At 38.5% G+C, this 27,496-nt stretch overlaps 1 protein-coding gene across 1 annotated transcript in view; it reads left to right on the top strand.

The window, feature by feature from the left end:
• Positions 1–27,496, top strand: part of LOC118586262 (B-cell scaffold protein with ankyrin repeats-like) — a 120,528-nt gene that overhangs the window by 8,534 nt on the left and 84,498 nt on the right. The window contains exon 2 of the mRNA XM_036191384.1: positions 5,868–6,092. Coding sequence (XP_036047277.1) covers positions 5,868–6,092 — 225 coding nt within the window. The remainder of the gene's footprint in view (positions 1–5,867; positions 6,093–27,496) is intronic.

Below are 27,496 nucleotides of genomic sequence, written 5' to 3'. Positions count from 1 at the left end.
CTTGGGTGACTGGAATGAAGGAAAACAAGAAGTTAAATTACCTGAAGCTTTGCTATGTGCATGAGCCCTAAGGATATTATAACAGCTCTTTCATCTATAAAGTTAATGTTATTTATCTCAGAAGAAAGGTAGCATAAATAATAAGTAACTGGAGATTGAAATGTTCCCATATGTTTTTTCCATCTCTTGTCATATTTATAGGTAATGTGTTGAGCACAACACTTAATCTTGAAACAGTAAACAATGAGCAGTCTTCCCCCAACCAAGGCATTACAGTTCTTGCTCAGCAAGCATCAAGTTTGCAATATGGCAAAGTTTTATGGAGATAGTATGAAAAGATTAGAAAAGATTTAAGTTAAAAATGATTATAGCACTTGCAAATTTTGTATCAGACTTGGTCTTGTGTGTTACTCCCTGTTTTCTAGATTCATTCAGCAAAAGTAATGAAAGTATTCTAGAGCAGAGGACACAAGTTGCCTTTGGTCATCATGCTTCTTCTTCAACTGTCACCCTGGCTGTTGATACCAATTTCTCTAATTCAAGTTTTACACTAATTTGCTGGTGTACACACACACACACACACACACACACACACACACACACACACAAATATGTACTCCCAGAAATCTTAAAATAAAAGCCCATGAGTAATGAGATCATGTTTTATTTTTATGACATGTTTTATGTGTAATATAGTGGTGCACACATGTGATAATTGTTTCTTCTATTTCCAGACATCACGAGCTTGTTGCTTGCTGTATGTTTCCTTTTATGACATGACAGGCTACAGTAAGCAAGGTACATCAGATAGCAGAGGTTCATTCTTGGGGTCAGTTGGGACATTAACATGCCATCAGGGGATGCCTCTTCTGGGACTTTGTGGGAAGATCTTCCTTTGGCTTCTTTCTCAGTTTCCAGAAGCTATTCTTGGCAATCTTTACCTCACAGTGTCCTTACTTCTGTCACCTTGGTCATTGTTCCCAGAGTGCACTAGTGTCTCTGTGTTCACGATTCCCAAGTAACAGGACGTCATCAGTCAAGGAACTTAGGGTATGCTCTCATCCAATAGAAACCCTCTTGATTGCATCTGTCCTGACCCTACATTCATGTAAAGTACCAGGCACTGGTTCTAGGCAATAGAATGTCAGCATGCCTTTGTGTAGAACCAGCTCCACTATCAAAATGCTCTTCATTAAACCTTACTTGGGAGAAACAATCAAGGTGGGGTGTGGGGGGATACATTCTGGAAAACGTGGTGTTCATTTGTGGGCTCTGTTCTCAATTCCACATGCTAAGATGAAATCAGAACCAAATGCAAGCATCATGATTCCACTAACAGAGAGTGATGAACCCCGCCATTCAGGAACTCTTGTCCACTAGCCAGGCAATGGAGAGGTTAAAATGAGGGAGACGAGACCTGGGCAGTGCCTTGGAAGACTGGGATGGTGGAAGCTGAAATACCAGGATGACAGAAGGGGAAACCATGGCCTTGCATCCATGGAATTTTCCAATGTGATTGTCATCACAGTTAACTATGCATGCAATCCATTTTTAGAACAGAGTTATTATTTGAAATATAATAGGAGAAATTTCTTTCAACACACACACACACACACACACACACACACACACACACACACACACACACTAAAACCACAAAGGGAAGGAATGTTTTCTGCTAGAAAGGACTCTCCTACTGTTGGATTGCTGGATAAAGAGGCAGTTTGGAATACCAGAGGGACATTTTCTAAAATTGTATTTTAATTTTTTTACAAACACCACAGTAGTTTATCGTAGTTTATCTTTTTTTTTTTTTTTTTTTTTTTTTTTTTTTTTTTTTAGCTTCAGGCTCAAATTCAGGCCCTTGCGCTTGCTAAGCAAGCGCTCTACCACTGAGCTAAATCCCCAACCCACCACAGTAGTTTATACAGTCAATAAGTAGAGGTATAAAGGTCAGTGATAATTAGTTAAAATCATCAATAAAAACCAAAAAAAAGCTTTTTTTTATTGGTGAAGTAATTATATTGAGATTTTAGCTGGGTGAATATATGCGGTTAGTGCTCATTTACAATTCTTAAAAGCTGGCTTGCAGGCACTGTGGATCAGAGGATGAGAGATGAGTTACTTGACTTACAGGCAGGGATATGGCAGCAAAAGCCCTTTAGAGCAAAGCAGCATGCAGAAACAGCAATGAAATCACCACCAAGAGACAAAATGATTAGCATGGGAGTTAACTTCTGATAGAACCATTGTATTTACTGGTGTACCACACATTCAAACAGATTGTTCAAGAGAATTGTGCTGGAATTAGGTGGGAAAAAAATTAACTTTTCAGGTCTGGGACACGGTCTTTTCTGGTTTCTCTGCATTTTTAATATAGATTTGATTTTCTTTTCCTTGTATATTTCCACATCAATTCTTTCACTTAGCTAGAGCTGTTATTTTTTTCCTGCCCTCCATGCCATGCATTTTGTCATTTAAGTCTTTGTCCCATTATTTAAAATGAGACAAATATCACTCATTTAATATATGATTATAGCATGGTATCAATGAAAGATAATTCTGCTTGGTTATATAATAACTAAGGTATTTGTTCAGGAGAAAACTGCCTCTACACTATTTCTTGTCTTGTTCAAAGTTGTAGTGGATTTTTGACACAGTTTTGAGTTATACAGTCAAATACAATGCCCCTCCCTTTTAAAATGGCATTGTAAGACTCAGAAAAATTAACTGGAAGATCATTTCCTCATAGCTTTAAGATTTGAGTCTTTGTTAATCTTCTACTTCCATCAGTCCATATGTATTTCTTAAGGTAGAACTCTCACCTTTAGTAAACACAAATTTTTCATTCATAGCTTGTTTTGATGATTAAATAAGATAATTGAAGGAAAATGTTTAGTATAATGTTTGGATGGTGAGTGGTTAAAAACTATCAAATATTTCCAAATAATCTGTATTTCAAAAATGAACACTTATGAAAAGATTCCCTTGGGATTTCTTTAATACCACTATATGTTTATCTAAAATAACATGTGTTAAAATATAATTTTTCATATGGCATTTTTGGAATATTTTAAAATGCTGTTTCTATATAATATATGTAACAGAGAATCATTTGCCTCTCAAAATAATGTCAATTCCTTAAATACATTTCTTGTCACTAAAGCAAAGTAAGGTTTGTCCAGTAGGACCATGTAGGCAGAATATGGGAATAAATGACTTTTACTTCTCCTCGGGGCTCTATCCTATATTTCCATGGAAACCAGGCATGCAGTTCTGATTCTGGTCGTCATCTCTGCCCTCAGAACATTCCAGCTATTCAGGCAATTGTAAAACTACATTCTTTTCTGGTTTGTTTCTTTTTCTTTCTTTCTTTTTTTTTTTTTTTTTTTTTTTTTTTGTAATTACAGTTAGAGCTCAAGCAGAGGGCTGAAATAAATAATCCCTGCTCACTCGGAAGTCCTAAAGTTCCTATATTTTAGGCAAGCTTGGTTATTCTGTCACAACTAAAAGCACATCAGGTTGTTATTAGACCTTGAATAGCAGCACTTGAAGATGCTCTGCAGACCTGGAGAAGAATCCAGGTAACTGCAAGGGTTGTTCTAACTCCTCTGTAAATAGACTTAAAACCATATCTGTACTCAACTGTTGTTCTACAGCCCAGCCCAGCTCTGCCATCAAGTCATGCAAGGCAATGTAATAAAGAAAGTTGACAACACTTGTTGGCAACCCAATCTGGGTAGGGAGTCTCACAAGAACCCACACCTAGATGAAGAGCTACAGGAAATTAATGGAAGTTAAGAGAAGGAGAATCAATCTTCTCCAGAGACAAGCCCCTGATCAGTATTCCATTCTCAAGTGGTCTTCCCTAAATACACACACACACACACACACACACACAACACTAAGTGGACTCAGCATGAAATTATATATAGAAGGAGAAGAGGAGGAAAAGATGTATAATATAATATTTAATTATAATTAAGTTAAATAACAAAGGTCATGAAATTGTAAGAGGAACATGAAGTGTTGGAAGGGGAGAAGGTGGGATTTAATGATGTTAATATATTTCACACTCATGTATGAAATCTTCAAAAAGATTTTTAAAAGAAAAGTGCTCATTCATTTTCCAGGGAAACTGATTGATCATCTTTGTTTTCCTCCCCTTGGAAAAAGAATTCCATGGAAGGGAGAAACATGAGAGTACTCACAAAGCAAATGGAAAATTGGCACCTGTAGAAGCATGTCTTGCTCAAGGTTAGATAGTTCGTGGATAGGGTCTTTTAGAGAACCCATTTTTTTTCTCTGACTTAATCTTTGCCAAGCCCCACTACTGCTCAAGATAAGTGATGTCCATTGTCACCTTCCAAGAGCCCCATGTCTGGTTTTCCATTCCTATGACAACATGGCTAGCAAGTCCATTTTCTGTCATCAGTGATAAACTTCATTGCATCAGAAATGAATTTACCAGAAAGCCAGTTTACCAATAAGAAGATAAATGTGCATTTTTTTCTTAATGTGCTCCTAATAATCAGCTCAGCTAAGCTGTGTGTCAACCATGCCTTTCTAAGTTGGGTATCATAATGTCCTGGTCACACTAGTTCACACTTCCTGCTTCAGTCTCATCTCTGGAAATCCCAGGGAGTGGAAGGATTGCTGCTTTGAAATTAGCCCTATTCCTGTAACCAGTTCTTGAGACAGACATTATCCCTCTAAGGTAAACCACATTCTTGTGATTACTCATGGTCCTCTCTGGGACGAAGCCACTGTCTGTGAGCCATAGTCCTTCTCAATGGAGTTCTGGCGTGGGAGTCTCCCATGACTCACTGACTTCAGAGCGACTTATCCATCATCAGGAAAACACTGTCTGAACTCAACGTGGAGACAGAGAAAGGAAAGCTACAGGGACTCTCTGAGCATTGCAAAATGATGTGGAAACTTTGAAAGTTTCCAGTTTGGGTTTTAAGTAGAGAGTTTCTTGTACTTTTCTTGATTGTTCAGTTCTTGTTTTTGTTTTGTTTTTTAGCCATGAAGCTAAAACTCCTTTTTTCCAGTGGGTACCCATTACCTACATCTTCACAATTATTGTTAGATGTCAGGGTTTGTTTCTACTTGACCATTTACTTACTTGTTATCTGGCAAGCAATAAATCCAAATTAATCCTAGAAGCTAAACCCACCTTACAGATTTTAATTGATACTAAAAGTTGCTAAGAAGTTCCTTGAAGTAAGCTGGTTAATTAAATTGCTAGACTTTAAAAGCAAGCATGATATTAAAATCTGTACTTATTTTTGTCATGGTTTGAATGCCTCCTCAAAAGTTACTTTGAAGTTTAGTTATCATTGTTTCGGTACTGGAGGTGGGACCTTCAAGAGGTGCCTGGGCTGTGCTGGCTCCACTCTTCTCTCAGGTCAATGCCACTATTGGTGGTAGGTTTCTGATAAAAAGAGTGAGCTAATTCCAAATTCCCCTGTCTATTTAGCATATGTTTGCTGCTGCCCTTTTGATAGGTTGTTGGCTGCTGGTACTCATGTTCTTGTACTTCCCAGCACCCAGAATTATGTACCCAGTAAATATTCATTGTTTATAAATTTTCAAGTATCTGGCATTCTGTTAAAACAGTGTGAACTGGAATAAGACACTCGGTCATGTTGAGGAAACAGCTATTGCCTTTTCTCATTGCTTTGCAGTAGGCAGCCCCAGTGATTGGCTTTTCTTTTTCTTAAAATATCTCTTGCCGTTTCTGGTAGTTGAATGCCAACTTGGCCCATCTGGTGCTATTTTTCTAGAATATCACAGGACTGCTTTTCTAGTCAGAGATACATTTTCACATGTCCTTAAAGCCTTTCCTGACTTCAACCTTGCAGTGGCCACTCTACTATAACCAGCTTGCCATAAACAAGACTCCTAAAAGAAGTGTGGGGATGGGCACGCCAGCAGGCTTCCCAGCAGCAGCAGTGTGGACAATGGATACTGACATCAGTCCTATGCACATGCTCAGCTCTCCACAGTCCTTCACGCAGCAGGCGCTGCCTCTCTGCCAGCAATGGCTGAACTCCAGTACTCTGGTGGTAGACTCAATGGCAGTGCAGGTATTTTGGGAAATACTAACATCTCAAATGGCTGGAGCATACATAATGAAGCTCTTGGGAGGACAGTGTGAAAGATTTGGGTATACTGATAATTCCACTTTGACATATAAAGCTCACAGATTGCCTTGTGAAATCAATTCTCGGCTATGGAGTTGTAATTATAGAACCAAGATTGAAGGCATAATATAGCACCCAAGCCTTATGTCCAGGTTGAGATGTTTTCTCTCAGTACTGAAGCCTGTTAATCTGATTCCTAGAGAGTAGCTTTCTGATGATATAATTTCTACAGGCAAGAACAATTGTGATAGAACACTATGGAAATTTGAAAAAGTTCAACCATAGCATAAAAATGCCCACAGTGCCAAAGCAAGTTAACATTTAGGTAGAAATACACCTTCAAAAATTGTCAATATCTCATGGGCATTTGTCCAGCATTCCCCCTCATTATGTACAGGCATTAACAGAACAGGTAGTCTCATTATCTAACTCACCAAATGTGGACCCACTGTCCACAGCATAGAATTGATGCTTGCTTCCATACAATTTTTGATCAATGCTGGAGTACAGGTCTTATTAAGAGTAAAGTTTATAATAAAAATCATAAGGTGAAACTCCTGCACACATTTTAAAGGTAACAAATGAATTATGATTTAAGTTGCAAGAGATTTTTCAGGTTCAATATCCTGCCTCTAGTGGTACTCAGTGACATTTATCAGAAGTGTAATCACTGCTTTTCCTGAATGAATGCACCATCAAGAGTGATTTCTGCCACTGGCCAATTGATATTAAAACAGAAAGAGGCCTTACACATGGGTCAGGTGTTCTAACACATGGACTAGGGTACTCTCTCATAGGGGCCATGACCTCTCTAACATGTGCTGGATGCTTCCTTTCATGAACAGGTACACCATGTCATGTTGTCAAGGGCCTTCTCTCATAGGGATGCAGGCATTCCCACACATGGGTCTTGGTTCTTCTTCTCACAGGAATGAGGGTACTCCCTCACATTGGCCACAATGTTCCTTCACATAGACTGGATTATCCCTCACATAGATATGGATAGAGTTTCACATTGGTGTGGACACTCCCCCACATGGATACTGACACACCTCCCCACAAGAGTTGGTTATTCCTCCACAGGGACCAGAGTGTTCCCCCACAGAGATCAAGATGCTCCCTCACAGAGGCCATGGTGTTCCCTTACAGAGGCCATGATGTTCCCTCAAAGAGGCCAAGGTGCTCTATCACAGGTTCCAAGCCAAGCACTTCCTCACAGACTTGATACTCCTTCGATATGGGTGAAAAGCACAGTGGTCAGAAATACTCTGGTCAGATCTAAGGCCTTTAGTATTCATTCACTGCTTCTTTTATGAAATAAAGTAGGAAGATATTTTTACTGAAAACCACCAAATAATAGTAATTAAAATGCAAATGGAATTCATGAAGGGACCTCTGAGTACATAGCAGCGGACTTGTAAGGGCAACAGATAAAGAAGTTACAGCTTTACCATCTTTCTGCTAAAGGTCTTATGTTCCACTCTAGGTTGTACATGGGCTATTCACACAGTCATATACAAGACAGAACAAAATGGCCAGGTAGCTAAGAGAGTACAATGTGGTAAGAACAGACAGGGCCCCTAGAACTTATTGTCACCTGTCAAGAACGCTTTACACCACACAAGGTTCAACTTCTCTGTGTGATTAGAGCTCACAGTCTTATGCATGACAGTGGCATGGATAGTCATTGCTAGAGTTTTCTTTCTGTTGCCTTGACAAAACACTGATCAAAAGCAGCTTGGACTGGAAAAGGTTTATTTGATCTTACATTTCCGGGTCCTAGTTCATAACTTAGGAAAGTCAGGCAGGAACTGAGAGAGAGAGACCATGGAAAAATGGTGCTGGCTATCTGGCTCCCCAGGCTTATGTTCAGCTACATTTCTCATGCACCCACCTTCCTCACCTTCCAGGGATAGAAATATCCACAGTGGGATAGACTTTTCTATATCAATTAGCAATCAAGAATATGTCCCGTCGATTATGAATTCCTCCTCTAAGGTTCCTTCATCAAGGTGTGTCAAGTTGGCAGTCATTTAGTGGGTAGTGGAGAATGAGTGAGATCCAAATTGTCTACATACTGCGATAAGGTGTAATGGGGAAGAGGGTCAAACAGAGGAAAGAGAAACTCATTTCTACTTGTGGTGAAAGAAAATGGAGACAGTTTTTTCTCATCTTTATTCTACCTTTCCTTGTGATGTGGCTAGTTTTGCTCAAACACATCCAAGTTCATGAGTCAATAGCAGTTTTGATAGCACATCTCCACATCACTGAAACAAAGCAAGCTAGATAACTGTTCAACTGATCATGTACACATGGAGTAAGGACTAGGCATAGGAATGCTGGTCAGCTTTCCTTCTTGCCCAAGCTTTACAGCCCTCAGGAAGACATCTTTCTGAGATTTAAACTGTCACTAGGATGAAAAAAAAATTAACCATTGATAACTCTTAAAATTTCACATTACTTCTGTATCTAAAGAGAAAATGAATTAATATTAGTCAGGTGTTGAAAATATATAAAGGGAAAATGTTTTTCCTTCTAAAATCTTTTTCCCAAGTTTTTTACCTCCCTATAAGGATTGAATTAAAAAAAAAAGAAAAGAAAAAAAATGGCTGGTAAAATGCCAATAAATACATTGAGTGGACAATGTTCAGGCATGAAGCTAAATTCTTTCACTATTAGGCTTGAGTTGTTCATATATCATCAATACATAGTATTTGGTAGCTTTGCTTGGGTGGACATTATGTTAAATAAGGCAATAATGATGGAATCTCCAGACCCTCATATTTTTGCCCCACCCTGTAATGGCTAGGATACCCTTACTAACTTTTTCAGCCTGTAGAGGAGTCAGACTTGTATGGGGACATTGGCATTAAGCTAACAGAAAGGACTCACAGGGTCATTTCCCCAGTGAGTGAAAACATCTTCATTTTGGTGACTCCCATTCAACTGTGAGGGTTTCTACTCTGTTTTGGATGTTCATAGTCTACTAGTTTTCCTCTCTAGTTGCAATATCCTTAGTGTCAAAATTATTGTGAAATAATTTATTTTGAAGAAAATCTAAAACAAATAAATCTTTTCTTAAATGTTGGTTTCTTTAATATTAAAAAAGGAAGCTGATGACTGATTAGAATGATATATTAGAAAATGTAATTTGCATCATGTAGGTTCTTTACTAAAGAGAGGAGGAGGTCCTGCAGCACTGTTTGAAGTAGTATTATCCTTGGCCTTACCAGCCACCTCTAGACTCTACTCTTTTGGGTCCCTTAGATTAGGAAGCAGTTCTCTCTGCTTGAGTGCTCTGCTTAGTTGCTGAACAAAGCTGAGATTTCTATAGGTAGGCCTAAAGAGCTCCCTTATGCACATTCAGTCACTGGGAGTCATTTTACTGTCTTTGCTGTTTCATTCTCTTAGTTCCAGTGTATTTTGAATTCCTACCTGATGAAATAATTAGAGAGGTTACAAGGCAGGTGGAGAAATATGTCAAATGCACAATTGCTTCCACCCACGCCCTTGCCATCGGCTTTTCCTTCTCACACATTCTCCAAGATTGTGCTCTCAGGGTTATTAGTGAATTGAGTATCAATAACATGGCTCAGTTTCCTTCTAGTGGGGTTCCAATGTTTTTGTACGATACATGAGAAGGCTCACCCTCCTTGATCCCTGGCATCACATGAGCTATTTTTTGTTCCACTGACTCTAATTTTTCCTTTGAAGTTTTTGTACTTGCTTATTTTTATTACTTATTTTGTATAGGTGTGTGAGTGAAAGGTGCATGTGCCACTGAGGGCATTTGGAGGCCAGAGGACGCCTCAGAGGAACAGTTGGTTCTCTCTAACTGTCTTATTTAGGGTTTCTGTTGCTGTGAAGAGACCATCACAATTCTTATAAAAGAAAACATTTAATTGGGGATGCTGAGGTTTAGTCCATTGTTATCATGGCCAGAAGCATGGCGGTGTGCAGGCGGACATGGTGCTGGAGAGTTAACTGAGAGTTCTAGATCTGGATCTGAAGGCAGCAGGAAGAGAGAGCCAGCCACTGGAACTGGCTTGAAAACCACAAAGCCCACCCTTCAGTGACACAACAAGGCCATAGCTATTCCAACAAGGCCACACCTCCTAATAGTGCCAGTCACTTTGAGCCTATGCGGGAGGCAGGGGTGGAGGTGGGGGGCTTTTATTCAAACCACCATACCATCTTTTTGGATCTGGTGATTCCCACAATACCTCAATCTCACCAGTCCAGCCTCATTTTCTTACTGTGTTGTTCCCACCCTTCTCTTTTTACCTGTCAAATGTTCTGCCTTAGACTGATGTTTCTCTTCCTACTTTTCTACCTGATATCACCTTTTCACTATGACCTAACTTTCACCTCCATGTAGAAAGGTCTACTCTGCTCCTCCAGAGTCTCCACTGGCCACCAAGCCTCCTCTCCCAGTTACCACCCAAACACACAGCACTCTGAAGCTGCTGCTATTTTCAAAATTAGTTCATCATCTGTACCCAACCAGCTTATGTCTGTCATCCACCTGCCACCTTCCTCCATTCCTTCCTTCTCTCTTTCTTGCATGCTGTTTTCCTCCCTTCTTTCTTGCTTTCCTGTTTTCTTTCTCCATTTAATTTTTACCCTTTCCCCTGCCATCTGAAATCTTTGATTTTTGTTTTCTGCATACCAGCTTCAGGTAATTAAACCCACATTGAAAACAGTGTTCTACAATGGTCAATGTTTTCTTTTTAATAACTATGTGCTACTCTAGAGTCTATAAGTTTTAAATTAATGGTATGTGTTCAAACTGTTGTCAACCTTTCTATAGTAAGAGAATATCCATAAGTAAGTCATCACTGATTTGATATCTTGAATCCCTTTTGGGCTCTCATGATTTTCATTACTATATGTCTATATTATTTTATTGTTGATGTAAGATTTAATGTTATTTTAACCATAAACATAACATCCACCTTCTTTATTTATAAAGAAACTTCAAGCCATTTGTCTTCAGCCAGATATTTCCTCTTAGGTCTGTTTCCATGGCTGGTACTGGTTTAGTCAACTCAAGCCAATCTCTTCCTCCACTTGCACTGACCACAAGCAGCACATCCTTCAGATATCTCTCCTTTTAAGAATGACTTCTTCCAATATTCATTATCTTGTCTTCTCAGATTTGTGGTGATATTTTACTTGTGGCTTAATAAATAAAGCTTGCCCGGAGATCAGAGGAAAAAGGCCAGCCATTATAAGTAAACAAAGAAGTCAGGCAGTGGTAGCACACACCCCTAATTTTATCACTGAGCAGGCAGGATCTCTGTGTGTTCGAAGCCACACTGGAAACAGAGGTAGGTGTGGTGGCACATGCCTTAATTCTAAGGAGGTCTGGAGGTCTGTACAGACATGAAGTGAGAGAGCTGTGCAGGAAGAGGAAGTGAGGTAGCTGGACAGAGAGCAAATCAGATGGCAGAACAGCAAGGCATATACATGTGGGTAGACAGGAAGTAACTCGCATTTGGAAGCTGCAGAGTTGGTGAGGTAAGGTTAGCTGGTGTCTTTTCCTATTTCCCTGATCTCTCTAAGGTTTTCACCCCTATATTTGGCTCTGTGTTTTTTATTTAATAAGACCATTTAGAAATTCGTCTGCACAGATTCCTGCTGTGCTGTGATAGCTCTCATAGCATGTTGGGCTTTTTGTTGTTTGTTTGTTTTGTATAAGCCAGTGCCATCTGTGAGTGGATTACATGAGTTGGTGCTGAGGACTATAACAGTGTCATCCCTCTGTCTTCTGCATGTTTGCTGTTTGTCCTTGGAGAAATCACTGTGTGGTCTCCAATCTAACATCTCAACTGTCTGTGGTCTAGACTCTCAGTCAGGGGAAACGTTTTTATACTTATCCCATTGCTTTATCATCAATCACAGTTAAACTAAATTTGGGGCTGTCATAGTGATCACATGAAGAGGTCCATAGAACAATGAGAGGGTGGACTTCCTATGTGCTCATAAAAATACTATTTCATTTATTCCTGATGAACTGAACTTCTACTGTGCCTTAAAAATGCACCATCAGACGGTCTCATAGAAACAATGAGATTCTGAGAAACTTAATTACTTTCTCTCCTAGCTGTTAGAATATTCTGCTTTGGAAAAAAATTGTCAATTTTATTTTTATAATTCAATTTTGTATTTTATAGGTACATGTTATTTTATATTGTAATTTTAACTAGTATGTACTTTGGAGTTCAATTATGAAACTTACAAAATCCATTTATATTAAATGGTATAACAGAGAATAATTTTCCACAGAGGTTCTATATTAAATTGCTCCTTCACTGAAAAAAAAAATCTTTTTCATCTATATTGGAGACAGAGAAGCTAAAGTATTTTTTTCCACTGGGGATGATACTGTGTTAAGTAAATTAAAGGAATATATTTGAATGAAGGGATAGACACTCAAAATAATGATATATTCTTATTTATATTATTTGAAACTGTACTTTGGCTGAAAAACAAAAGGTAAGCTTTATTATGTCAGGATTCATGCAAATGAAACCCAGAGGGTTGTGTAACTGAATGGTAGTGAGCCCCGTGTCTTCCTGACTAAAAGAGGAGTACACTATAATAAAAGGAGTTTTGTTTTGCTTGATTTTAAGTCTAAAGAGGATTTCATGCTGACTTTATTTATGTCCATTCTTCATTTAGAATAGCCTCCTGGCTAACACAATGTACGCCTCAGTCATTTTTCTTTGCAGAGACATCTAAAGCTTGTAAAGTGTGTCACAGTCACAGTGCATAACCCTCAGTCCCAGATAGTAGTTTCTATAACACCACAGATCCTCAAAGTAGTTGAAGTCCCCTAGGAGGGGACTTGCTGTTGACCAGGCACAGATTATTAGCTACTATGTCAGATAAGTTCCAGTAACTCCAAATTGCTCAACTGATATGATTTTTCTTCATATTATTTTATAATGGCATGAATCATGCTTGGAAATACACTTTGAACTAATCTAGGACCTTTTGATGCTCAGGAGCATTAGGTAATCCTCTGTCTCAAAAGCCATTATCGTCTCATCTTAGGGGTTTCTCTTAATCAAACCCATATGAAATTATCAAAATGAAATGATTTGCATTAATGAAAGTGTTTTCCTGTTATGAGATTATTTCTCCCACACATTGTACTTCTGTTATTTTGTACTGGCAATATGATTTAACTCTGAGGCTCTTATATGACGTAATTCAAAAAACAAATTTATTTTTGGCCAACTACTCCAGGAAGCTGTAGGGCTACAGCATCTTTGACCATTCTTGACTGTTCATTCTCTGTTTTCTGCTTCTTCCTCCCTCTTCACAGTTTTTAAAGGCTTTAGGATATATACTTGAATTTCACTTTAAGATGTTTATAAGCTGGGTGGTGGTGCATGCCTTTAATCCCAGAACTTGGAAGATAGATCAAGGCAGATCAAGGCAGATCTCTGAATTAGAGGCCATCCTGGTCTACAGAGTGAGTTCCAAGACGGCCAAGACTACACAGAGAAAGAAACACTATCTCAAAAAAAAAAAAAAGGAAGGAAGAAAGGGAGGGAGGGAGGGAGGGAGGGAGGGAGGGAGGGAGGGAGGGAGGGAGGAAGGAAGGGAATGATTTTTATAGACTTCTTGTTCTTGCCAGGAAGGAAGGCAACATTTTTTTTTAGATAGGAAAGTATCAATAATAATAATAGGTGATTGATTTTGTGGTCCTAGTCATAGATAGTGGCCAATGAGAAGTTAATGTAGTTGAGTTTTCCCAGTTTTTAAATGGTGGAGAAAAAGCTAGCAATTTTCCATTTATCCGAAGGACTCCATTTCTATGGAGGGCTCCATTTATTGCTTTTTATTCTAGTTAGTCTGTAGTTTACAAATAAATTGGAACCTCTGGCTTTTTTCATGTTTCAAACTACTAGCCACAGACTTACCTCATGCTTTGTTGTATAATCCATAATAATCATGTGAGAACATTCAAGTATAAAAACTATTAACTATTGGTGAGGATGAGAGTTCAGGGATCCATACTTATCTCTAGAAGGTTTTTTCTTAGTCTAACATTGAGAACATTAAGGTTTCCATAAGCCAGCATTCCATCTGATGGAAACCCTAAATACAGATACTGTCTTGTGACAAACTTTCTTAAATTAGGATAACATTATCCTCTCATTCAGGAAACCATTAAAACATATCACAAGGGGCCCCTCATTGCCTATGGCAGGGGGGAGAGCTGGCCCTGCCTCTCACCAGGTGCAGCACACAGGAGACTAGCCTTTTGCAACTCTCCTGGGCAACACAGTAGCACTTTGCTTGGTGGTATAGGTGCAGGTAAGCTTGTCCCAAGGGTGTGTGAGCAGGATAACCAGCCCAGCCCCTTGCTGCTTACTGCATAGGGTGAGCTAGCCTGGGCAGTGCTGGAGAGCTTGCCCTGATGTTCAGAATGAGCCAGTAGACTGACCAACCCAGCAACCACCCAAGCCCAGAACCAGGACTATGAGTTGGCCCATCCCAAAATGCACCTCATCTATGACCTCTGAAGCACATGAAGGGGCTAGTCCTGCAGACTCAAAGTTGCAGGGTTTCCTTGACACAGAACAACAGGATATCTAAGAGAAGTCCCAGTGAGGGCCCAGTGTCGATAAAGTATAGCAGAAAGTAGAGGCCTTGAACTCTTTGCAATGAATACTTGCAAATAAAAATGCATGGACCAAAGGGTATAGTGTGACTCACTGTGTCAAACAATAGCTTCCATGGTGGGATATCTTTTTTTATTTTAAATTTTATTTTGTGGGAGGCAGGTTGCAGGGCAGAGGTCGATGCAGAGGGACAGGGAGATGAGTGGGATCAAGATGCATAATGTGAAATTTACAAAGAATCAATAAAAATGTTTTTAAAATGTCACAAGGGAAACAAAGGTTTGCCAAGAACCTTGCACAAAAAGAGAAAAACTTTCTAGATGCTTTCCTCAACTTACACCAATTCATCAAACATTAATTGAGCACTTGTTTCATTGGAGGTATCGGTATGCTCACTGCTAAAGAGAAATCATTTAGTGAAATCACAGTGTTGCCACTAGTGGGGTAGTGGGAGGCAGAAGGTTGACTTGGCAGCTTCAGTGTCTAATACTCCAGTCCTTTGCAAGCATCAAATAGTTTAATCTGATAATAGTCATATAATGTCAGGACCAGAAGGATTGTCATGTTACAGAGAAAGAAACTAAGATGAAGTCTAAGGAAATTCAGTGAAGATTTAAGAGTTTAGAGCAGGAGTCATCCAAGATTTTAGAAATACTAAATGTGCTCAGTGTAGGGATAGGGGAAAGAGACAGATAGACGGACAGAGTGGAGAAGGAGGGAGGGATAAACACAAGAACAAACATGAAGTTGGTAGGGAAAAATTGTAGAGACATGGGAAGAACTAATTAGAAGGGGAAAAGGAGTAAGTTTGAACCAAACACATTATTTACATGTGTGGGTTCTAAATAAAATAACTGAAAGAGATCTGGATGCATGTGACTTGATGATTTTCAATCCATGAACATCAGGGAAGCAGAATTAGAGAAAACAAGAAATGGTGTGACAGAACAGACATGACTTGGCAGGGAAGGAAAGTGAATCTCCAGTAAGCAAGGGAAAGCATGAAGGAGGAAGAGAAAAATACACAAGAGTGAAACGGTGATTTCCTGTCAGTGTGAAATACACAGGTGGGGAGCAGCGACTGCTTAAGTGACTGTGAGAGGGAGGAGTGGACATCAATCATCCACGGCTAGTATGTCAGAACGTATTTACTGCAACTCAAATCGCTGGAGAGAAGTAGTTTGATTTTAACCTACTGAAACGGAATGTGTGAGACAAATGTTAAAATAGACAGGAAAGCCATGAAATTTTGGGGAGGCATTTGCAGAGAAACTGTCAAACAGCTCTAGGATGAAAATGATGGATTGAATTCAGACACCAAATGCAAAGAGCATGGCGGTCTGTCTGCACAATGTCTGTCACATGTCACAGACATTCCAGTCAAGGTCTGGGGTGAACTTGGCATGTAAAAGTTCCCATGTAACATAGAATTATACAGAAGATTTGCTTTTTGTGGCAAAATGTGGTCTCAAATGTATACTTTAGAGTGTCCTAGTGGATGGAAATGAGTTTTGAGGTCCCCAGAGTCCTGTTTTGTAGGATTAGAGTGGAGCCTGATAGGATGCTCACTGACATCAGTGGGAGGATCAGAGAAGTGGAGAGGAAGATGGGAAAGGAACTTTCCCCAAGAGCAAAAGCTTGCCAGTGCCACTGAAGAAAATGTGGCACTGATTCAGACATAAAATGAGAATTTCAGGAAATGATAGAGAAAAGTGAAAGTCAGTAAGAATGTTTCCTTTTTAGCTGGGCGTTGGTGGCGCATGCCTTTAATCCCAGCACTTGGGAGGCAGAGCCAGGCAGATCTTTGTGAGTTTGAGGTCAGCCTGGGCTACCAAGTGAGTTCCAGGAAAGGCGAAAAGCTACACAGAGAAACCCTGTCTCGAAAAACCAAAAAAAAAAAAAAAAAGGTTTCCTTTATATCATCATAGGTCAATATCTAATGACGAAGGCAAAGAGGCTAGTTCAAATCCATAGCTCACTCAGGAGGAGGCCAGAGAGAGGTTGGCTGCAAAATACTGAAAGCATAGATTGAAAATGATATGACTTTACAATATTATTGGGAAGGATACACTCTAAAATTGGCATGGTAATTCAGCCTAGATGAGAGGCAGGCCCCATCCCAGACTTCTGGGAAAGCTGATGTGAGATAATGTCTGAGACTTGAACTCATTAGTAGATCCCCTCCCACCACAGTGCTCCGTGTAATTGGGGCACTTGAATTTATAAAGATTTGATGTTCTGCCTCCTCTGAACCAGGGAATTAGGCAAGAATGTAGAGAAGCAAGGTCACACCACAGTTTTGAACTACGTGCTTTCCTATATTTGATCTATCAGAAATGGAGATACAGATGAATCTTAAACCAAATATAGAGGGTATGTATCATTTCATGATATAAGTGAAACTGGAAAAAAAATCTGACTCTGGTTAATAAAAGTACCTCAATAGCTAATTTTGCATGAATCCTAAATGGTCTTATAATAAAAATCTGGAGCCAGATATCAGGGTGAAAGCTGAAAGATCAGAGAAGCAGAGCAAGCCTAACTACCACTTCTTACCTCACCAACTCCTCAGCCTGAAAGAGTATGAATTCCTGTCTCCTCCTGCCTTATATTCCTTTTTCTACCCAGTCATAGCACTTCCTGTCTCAACCTTCCTAGTGCTGGGATTAAATGTGTGTGATCCTAAGGGCTGGAATTAAAGGTGTGTGCCAGCACTGCCTGACTCTACCCCAGTGTGGCCTTGAACTCACAGAAATCCAGAAAGATCTCTGCCTCTACCTCCTAAGTGCTAAGATTAAAGGTGTGTGCCACCACTGTCTGACCTCTATGATTAATCTAGTGGTTGGCTTTGTCCTCTGACCTTCAGGCAAGTTTTATTAAAGTATAACAAAATACCACCACAAACTAATTTAATTAATTTAAAAATAATCATAATGAGAAATATTGACATAAGTAAAGTTTAAAATAGTTAAATATTGTGGGTACTTAAAGGTCTCTTGAGAAATATTACATTAACAAGTTTTAGTCATTAAAAGTTAGCAATTTTTATAACAATATATAACATGCCACTCCAGGTGATGTGCAATATTTCCAACTCCTTAAAAATTTCCCCCTAAAGGAAAAGTCATTTAAGTAGGAAATGGATCTTCTCACTGAATTTGGTATCTAAATTTATTTGAGCTGATCACACAAGTGTAGGTGGCATGGAGAGAATTATATTATGGAAAGAAATAGAGATCCATATTTGTTTTAATGAATGGACCAGCAGCCATCTCCCATGGCTTCCAGTGGACATTAAACAGAAGAAGTAATTGAGACTGAAATTCTAGGTTATAGAGTTTAAGGGTAATGGGGCCAGCAGCAGAAGATGGAAGGAAGGTGATTGTATAGTGAAATAATGCTTTGAACAGTCAAAAATATCCTCACCCAGTAGCAAGAGAGACAAAATAAATTAACTGTGGAAAAGTTTAAGAAATAAGTAACCCCAAACCATATGATTTACATCTTTGTCCTAGTACCTCCACCACCCTGGAGGCAGAGAAAACTGCAACACCCAAGCAATGAGATCTGCTCATACAGCACTGGTTGCCTCAGTCAGGATGAGAATTCACCTTGATAAAACCATGTGGGTCTGTGTGGATTACATCATAATGAGAAGCATGAGGGTGGCTGTGAACATGCTCATTGATGGCCTCCTGGCTAGTCTCCATCATGCTCTCCTTATCTGGGCAGAGTCCCCAAACAACAGGAAACCAACAGAATCTGGCTTTTCTTAGTTAGGTTGAACCTAGAGTGAGAGAGTAGAGATTCAGTTTCCTTCAGTTTTGTCTGTGACTTTTTAAGATTTCCCTGTTTAGTAGCTCAGCTACAATACTACCCATATCATGTCAGCATTCAGGGGTAAAGTGAAAGTTCACAGATGTGCTTCTGAGTATGAATTACCACAAGGAGTGTTGAGGTGCACTTTTAGGCAGTGTGATGGCACTGTGGGATAAGAAGAAAAATTGGCAAAAATTAGCATTATAAACTTGTCTTAATTTTCTCCTATTGATGTGATAAAACACTGACCAAAAGCTTACAATCCCTATCATAGCCCATCATGAAGGGAAGTCAGGGCAGGAATTCCAGGCAGGAACCTGGAAGCAGGAACAGAAACAGAGGCCATGGAGGAATGCTGCTTACTGGCTTGTTCCCATGGGTTATTCAGCCAGCTTTTTCAAACAGTCTGAGACTTACTTCCCAGGGGTAGTACTGCTCACAGTAGGCTGGATTCTCACATATCGAACATTAATCAGGAAAATGTTCCTGCAGACTTGCCTTTAGTCGAATCTGATGGGAACATTTCCTCAGTTAAGGTTCCTTCTTCCCAGACAACCCTAGTTTGTGTCAAGTTGACAAAAAAAAATAGCATAATACCAAGAAAATCTAGTATTCCTAAGTATATGATGAATCACAGGCAGTAAGTGATTTTAAAGGACAATCAAATGAATAATGAGGGTGAAGAGTCAATGAGACTAGGAGATATATGCAGAAGAAACGACTCAATGGTAAAGAGCCCCAGCTGCTTGTTCCAGGCACCCAAATGATCCAAATGATAGCTTGCAACTGTCTGTAACTCCAGTCCTTAGGATCCAACTCTCTCTTCTGGACTCTGGGTGCTGCACACATATGGTACACAGATATAAATGCAGACAGAACACTGTGGATTTTTGCGTTATACACACAGAGAGAGAAACAGAGAAACAGAGACAGACAGAGAGAAAGAGAATAAACTTCCCAGGGTGAGCTACAGAATAAGACCACATACACCCACAAAGAAGAAATTCTTAAAGCTTGCTACCATATGTGATGACCGTGGAAAAGTTATAAGAGCTGGAGGAACAAGAAGTTTGCTGTGAGATTTCATTTGCTAGAAATGTCAGAGAAAATGGACCTGTGTACACTTTTAAAATCTTCCCAGTGCAGCTTTTGTGTTTATAGCTTACTGAAACCCTGTCCTATTACTGAACACATGACTTTTTTACTGTGAGGGTTTCAACTTCAGGCCTTCTGAAAATGGACACATTCTGGTGTCATGTGCCTATCATAAGCCCAGAGGATTTAAACTATAAACTTGTCTCTAATTGTCTCATATAAAACAACTTCAGAGTATGATTTGTGGATGGGGGCAGGGGAGTCTGCTTTATTCTAATCTCACTTCCAGAGATATCAATGAAACATTCTCCGAGGTGTTGATAAAGAAGTGAGTACAGGCTTCCTTTACATGTACAAGCACTGACTCTATAATGATGGCAGTGCTCACCTAATGTTATTATAGAGTTAGTTTGGGACATTTAGAATTTTATTGATTGCGTGTAGCTAAATATTTCCTTTATCTAAATAAAAAGCAAATGATATAAAACATTTAACTCCATCAGAGCCAATATTAATGATGAGTTCCCTGTGAGAATCTCAACCATCATAAAATGTGTGCTACTTTATAAAGTTGCCTTTGCAGTCCATTAGGAAGCTAGGAGAATGTACTGAGGTTCCAGCTTGTCTCTGCCTCTCACTAGTTGTTTGCTGATACAGTTCTCTGAGTGTCACTCTCCTCAGTACACTGGCAATGTTCACCGAAGGACCCATATCTGAAGGACATGGTAAGGACTAGATAACAGAACACATCCAAAGTGCTTTCATTAATTCCTGGCAATGATACTGGTTATTAGTGCAAATTATTATCATTCGTTTGGTTTCACTGGCTCTCTTGATGGGCCATGTAGGCTATGAACAAGATTTCTGTTTCTGTTCTTTATCATGCAAGGAGCACCTCTGGGCTTCTGATGGGCACATGACACCAGAATGTGTCCATTTTCAGAAGGCCTGAAGTTGAAAGTACTTAATCACTATCTGTCATATGAACAAATGGGTAAGTAAATAATGCACCATGTTTCTCCTTATAAGAATCAACCTGGCAATAGATTTCAACCATGTGTGGTGCTTGATAGCATCTATAATCTTTTCTGCCAATTTCCTATTGACTGAGTTATTTTTTTTCTCTTAGTCCTCTTTCAATAAGGTCTTTCACAAAGATGGCTTTGCAGAATATATCTCTTCAAAACAAAGGGGAGGGATCTTCAGAGATAGTAATAACTAATTTTCAGCATCTGACTGCATATAATGGACTAATGGACATTGAAGAGCAGTTATATCAACATCCCAGGTCCTCAGTTTGTCCAAGCATCCAGAGCACTGATGGTCATAAGTGGTAAATTAGAGATACAGTCCTTCACTGCCTCTCTTCAGTATTCTAAATACACTCTGGCTGTCCTCTGGATCTATACTTCAATGCCACAGGGAAAATCGATAGTAATAACACAAGATGCTGAGAGCAAGGGTTAGGTTGCTCCATTTTCTAAACTAATCTTCTGAGCCTGAGACATTCCTGTGAACTCAGAAAATAGTGAGCCATGATTTGGATTAATGCTGGTAGAGAATATAGAAAAATAATATACCAAAGATGACTGAAAGACTACATTTTAGTCATTTTTAATGAAATATTCAACTTGGTAAGTACATGTAGACTTGGCAGCTATTGATTTGGCAATTTTCTGCTATTAGGATTGATATAATATCTGTAATGAAAGATTTAGATAGTGAAGAGTCCAGGTTTGCTCCCCTCATGTGCCAAATAAAGATCATAGTTTTATTGTCAATTATAAAGTTAATTCCATTCTCACTGGAATGATATATTGTTTGTTATGTCATAAAATTTTGCTCAGAGTCCACTCAGTTTTACAGCTAAAGATTCTTCAAAATGTGTTCTTCAGAGTAATAGGGTTAATAAATCAAATTATCTGCAAGCAATGAGAACATGCATTTTCTGTGGGTGTAAATTTTTGAAGATTAATAATATCAGAGATTTTACATGAAAATTGATCAGTGCACATTGGAACATTCAGGTTAGAATATATATGAAAGAATTACACATCATTCAGTTTATTTGCATTATAATCAAAGCAACCATAGCATGTATCAGAAATTTGTAAAAACAATGTTGTAAGATTTTTCTGAATTTTATATGTACTGCCAAGGTAAGAAAAAAAAGTATGGATTATAGTTAGGACTGGCTAAGTAACACTAGTAAGATTACCACCACACTCCAGTGGGCTAAACCTTATTTATTTCCCTGCATCCTGAATGTAGATGAATGCCACTGTCCGTCAAAGTCACTAAGGCTAGCAAACTCATATCAGCTCATAGTGCCAGTCTTCCTGAAGCAGGCTGAAGAGAAGCTGGTGACTCACGTGCTGGCTCTCCAACCTTCTGACACAGCCAGGCTCATGGCCAAGCCAAACTCAAGAGAAGCAGGGTAGTCTGACCTCAAGATACACCTAAATAACAACCACCGCACTATCCCTCTGGACACAAAGCTTCCCAAATGGCTCTTGCCTCACTGTGATTATAAAGTGACTATTACATCCATTGTATTATTTGGGCCATTCTCCTACCTTATTGGTTATTAAATTAATTTCAGGACTAGAATGGTAATTCCAAAGAATCTAATTTTACCAAACACATGAAATAGCTAAGTTCCTCTAATTTTTCTTTCATGTATTTTCTGACATTATATGAATAAGAGCTCATGAATTATTCTACTGAGTCAGACCCATGGCCATTCCAGCCAAAAATCTTACCCTTGGCAAAATTTTAAAAAGTTACTTCTATTATTTCTCCATTGTTCATAGAGAAAAATAATAGAACTATTACAAGAATTGCTATCTCAAAAATAGATTCTTCTATTCAATGAGCATAAAGGCAAACATGTATTCTTCCAAAAATTAAATATTTCTTGTTTGAATTTTATTATATTCTAATAAAAATATGATGAAGTAAAATTCAGTAACAGTGAAGAGTTTCTAAATATTTTTGAAAGCTGTAATAAAAAGAAGAGGTAATTTTTATTTATAGCAAGACAGAGAAACTCCGAGTTCCATTTCCTCAGTTTTGAAATCCAAATCAGAAAATAATATTCCTAACTGTTAATGATCTCAGCACTTAAAAGCCACCCTTCAAAAATCATGTAACTCCATGTAATCATTTCATAAATGGGGAAACTATGACCCAGGCAACAAAATGGGAAAGAATTAATTTCTGCCTCCATATTAAATTTTGTAGGGATAAGATATCAAACTACAAATCTGATTTCATTACAATACAGTATGTAGAGTTTGGGGGATATACCTTGTACTGAGCAAGCAGTGGGCATCTTCACATATCTGTGCTTTTCAATAGGCCTCTATGCCAAGCCTTCTTTCAATATTTAACTCATAAGTCATCTTCGTATAAACATGTAGCTCTGGACTGAATACTTGCCAATCATAGAACTTTTCAAAGCAATTAGAAAGATCTCTTGATAATATTTTAAAATATTCCAAAAGAACTTAGAATTATAAATATTTCAAGATATTTTTTCCATTGAAAAGAAAGATACTGGCATGATCACAAGAAATATTATTTTTACTTAATTGCATTTGATAATGGAATTTTGCTTTAAAAGTTGACTATTTGTATATTGACTTGAAAGGAATCCTTGGAAGCACAGAATTTATGGCACTCCACTGACATTACCAATTATTTTTCCTGTACTGTTTGACTCTGTGATTAACTTTTTTATTGTTGTTGTTGTTATTATATTTGTGTTTTAATTTTACACATCAGCCATGGGTTCCCCTGTCCTCCCCACTCCTGCTCCTGCCCCCACCTTCCCCCCAGCCCCTCCCCTCCATTCCCATCTCCTCCAGGGCCAAGACTCCCCTGGGGATTCATTTAAACCTGGTGGATTCAGTACAGGCAGGTCCAGTCCCCTCCTTACAGGCTGAGCAAAGTGTCCCTGTGAAAGCCCAAGGTTCCAAACAGCCACCTCATGCACTAAGGACACAGGTCCCGGTCCCACAGCCTGGGTGCCTCCCAAACAAAAATGCAACATAGAAGCTCTTGCTTACGGAGATTAAGGTTTAGTTTTCCCAATTATCAGAAGAATTCAGTAGATGTCATTTGGCAGAGTCTTAGTAATAAAGTCTGGGTTACTACATGCTTTTGTAACATACCATGTGTTAATGAATCCTCAAACAATAGAGGCTATGAAAAATAAGTAGTGGCACATATGCTAGACATGAGCTTTCATAACAGAGGAGTTTCATATACTTGTGACATGGAGGTGAGGAGTGAATTTACATGAATATTTACAATGCAATAGCTTGTGTAAAATTCTATTCTTTGAGAAGAATAATAGCATTATTATATGCCTCACTGTGGCAAAGAAGTTCTTGACAACAAAATAAAAGACCATCTCTGGTAACATTTAAAATTATATAGCATTGGCTTCTGACCACATAAAGTTAATTTATATGAGTGATTTCAGCGGAAACCAAGAAATCTATGGACATGATCCAGGAAAGGAAATATCAGTAAACAACCTGTTATTGTTCTGAATAGGAAAAATACCTGATTCTTGCTTAGATGCCACAAATGACTCACACTGCTATTAAATGATTCTTCCCACAGTCTCAGCATTTCAAAATACATTTTAGAAGAAATATAAGCTCTGGAAAAACACAGTAAAAGGCTCAGTAAGTGATAAACAATTTTTATTTTAGCTAAGTCATTAAAAAATTTCACCTTGTTTTTTTACCTGTGTCTGTATGTGTAAAACTTATAGATAGATTAAACATGCATCTCTACATATAGCTTTACTCATCACAGTCTTAAGGATTAATAATTTGTAAATGTGTGAATACATTTATTATACACAGACATATAAATACATGAATTAATATATATGTGTGTGATTTCATAGGGACTGTAAAATTGCCCGGCAGATATAGTAAACTAATTTGTGCCCTTATAAACTAATGAAGGTTGTTGCCTGATTTCTATGCTATGCATTATTAAACTTTAGTATTCTGCAGTTTTATAGGAGAAAGTGTTATCTCACTTCTAATAGGAAATCAAGCATCTTTTTCACATCTTGTGGAACTGCTTGGCACTTTCTGGGAACAGTTTGCATCTTTTGCTTGTTTTCACAGATGTTATGTTTTGGTTTTTCCCTCTTCAATTCAGTGGGTGCTATGCAAATATCACTTATTATTTACAAAAGGGTTTTCCTGAATTTTCTATTTGTCTTCTGAATTCACTTAGAATAGTCTTTACCTTGTGAAGAAAATTATCACCTTTGTGTAGCCAAATTTATGAACCATTTATCTTAACAATACATGCTTTTGAGTAAACATTGCAACAGTATAGAAAATATTACAAAGAATCCTGCGATGGGTCTTTCATAACTTTCATGTCCATTTTTAACATTTAAATCATTTACTCTTTCAGAATTTATCCTAATTTAATGAGTGCAAATTAAGTCTTTCCTTCCCCAAATGGATTTCTAAATATCCTCGAAGCTGCTCATTCATTTTTCTCCACTGATTAGATATGCTGGTTTCATAAAAATATATTCTCACATAAAATTTTGGGTTTATTTCTCTATTCTTTGTTGGCCTGTTCCATTCCTGCCCCCTTTTTTTCTAATGGATGGGTCGTTGCAGTGTTTGAATCTGTTCCCTCCATGTTCACCATCTTTTTCTGACACTTTGACCAATACCCAAGAAAATGGACTTAAGATAAAAGAAGAAAAGATGTATTTTGGCTCAGTGCTTTAGTCTAATTGGCTAGTATCACAGCGGCAGGCCAGTAGCAAAGCTGACTATAGCAGATTTTCTTGGTCTGCCAACCAGCTCCCAAATCTAGACACAGAGACTTATTATCAGTTATGAATGTTCAGCCTTATCTTAAGCTTGTCCCACTAACTCCTATAACTTAATTTAGCCTGTTTCTCTTCATCTACATTTTCCCTCAGGGCTTTTACCTTTCTTTCATTGTGTATGTCCTACTTTCCTGCTTCTTCCATGTCTGGCTGGCTAGCAGCTGCCTGGCTGGCCAGCCCCAGGCATCTTCTTTATTCTCTTCTCTCAAGCCTAGATTCCTCTTCCTACTTATTGTCTTTGCCCACCGCCCCACCTATCCCTCTACTGCCTAGCTATTGGCCATTCAGCTTTTTATTAGGTCAATCAGGTGCCTTAGGCAGGCAAGGTGAAACAAATGTAACACATCTTTACATAGGTAAACAAATGCAGCATAAACAAATGCAACACACTTACATTTATTAAAGTAATATTCCATAACATAAACAAATGTAACACATATTTACAGAGAATCTGTTAAGAAATAAGTCAGATCATCTTATGGCAGCCAGAAAGCAGAGAGAAGCCATGAGAACAGGACAAAAGATGTCTCTGAAATGTGATGATATTTTATTTGTGTACCCCAATGAAGTTTATCTGGGAATCAAAGGAAAAAGCCAGCCACTATATTACACATAGAGGTCAGGCAGTGATAGCACACGCCTTTAATCCTAGCATTGAAGAGGCAGAAATTCATCCAGGTCTTTGTTAGTTCAAGACCACACTGGGAACAGAGCCAGGCATGGTGGCACATGCCTTTAATCCCAGCACCAGTTAACCATAGAGGTCTGGAGGTCTGTACAGACATACAGAAAGTGATAGAGCTGAGCAGGAAGAAGAAGTGATGTAGCTGGGTAGAGAGAGAAAGTAAGATGGCAGGACACAGAAAGGTTTACAGACGTGAGTACACAGGAACTAGCTCTCTCATGGCTGAGTTAAGCCATGTTAAGAATGTGGCTGGCTTATTTCTGCTTTTCTGATCTTTCAGCTTTCACCCCAATATCTGGCTCCAAGTTTTTTATTAATAAGACCATTTTGCAATTCGTGTTACAATCCCTTAGTGACCTGTTTCTTCCAACAACAGCCCACATGTCACAGTTCTCCTAGCTCCCAAATCTGTTCAAGCTATTAATGGCTCCATCCACTGATGAAGACAGCCTTCATGATCAAATCAGCTCCCAAAGCTCCACTGCTTGCATTAGTAACCAAGCCTTCAATATCTACCTCTTTTCAGGGAGTTGGAGATATACTTCATAATCAAGCCATAAGACTCCTTTTCCAATCTTCTTATTTCTCAAAATTTTCATTACTTATATTTTCTTGATATTCAAGTTTTAGAAAAATATTTTGTAGGAGTTCTAAAAGTAAAATGTATTGAGGTTACTTTCATTTCTTAGTTTAAGATACAGAGCATGTTATTGTATTAGCCATTCTCTCTAAAAACATAGTACAAGACTTTGTTTCTCCCTATCTTACTTATGTGCTTAGGAAAGCTGCATATTTTTTCTTGTTTTGTCCAGTCTTAAGTTTACCACTCATCATTTCTGTTACTGTTATATATGTGCTTTTCATCAGTATCCTGTGTCACTGTGTATGTAGTTGTGGCTATGGATGTATGTACATTGGTTATGATTCTTTACAAAGTTGTCTTGAGGTATACGCTGTCTTTTACTTGATTTTCATGACTTTGCCAAGCATGCAATGCATTGTGATTATTCGCCCTATTTATGATTTAATTATATCAAATTTATTTCTCTTGTAAGTTGGAAATATCCAACTCAAGTGTTCCGTAATAGTTGATATTATCCGTCTTTGCCTCTCCCCTTCAGTGAGAATGCCTTTACTCTCTCCTTGTTGAGCCTCAGTTTGTCATTGGGTCTGACAGATGTGTTTATCAGGTAACATCAATTTACACTGATTCCTTCTAGGAACA

The sequence above is a fragment of the Onychomys torridus genome, chromosome 6, assembly GCF_903995425.1.
Source record: "Onychomys torridus chromosome 6, mOncTor1.1, whole genome shotgun sequence".
NCBI lineage: Eukaryota > Metazoa > Chordata > Mammalia > Rodentia > Cricetidae > Onychomys > Onychomys torridus.
Note: the sequence above shows the minus strand (reverse complement) of the source record. Positions and strands in the feature narration are given on the sequence as shown.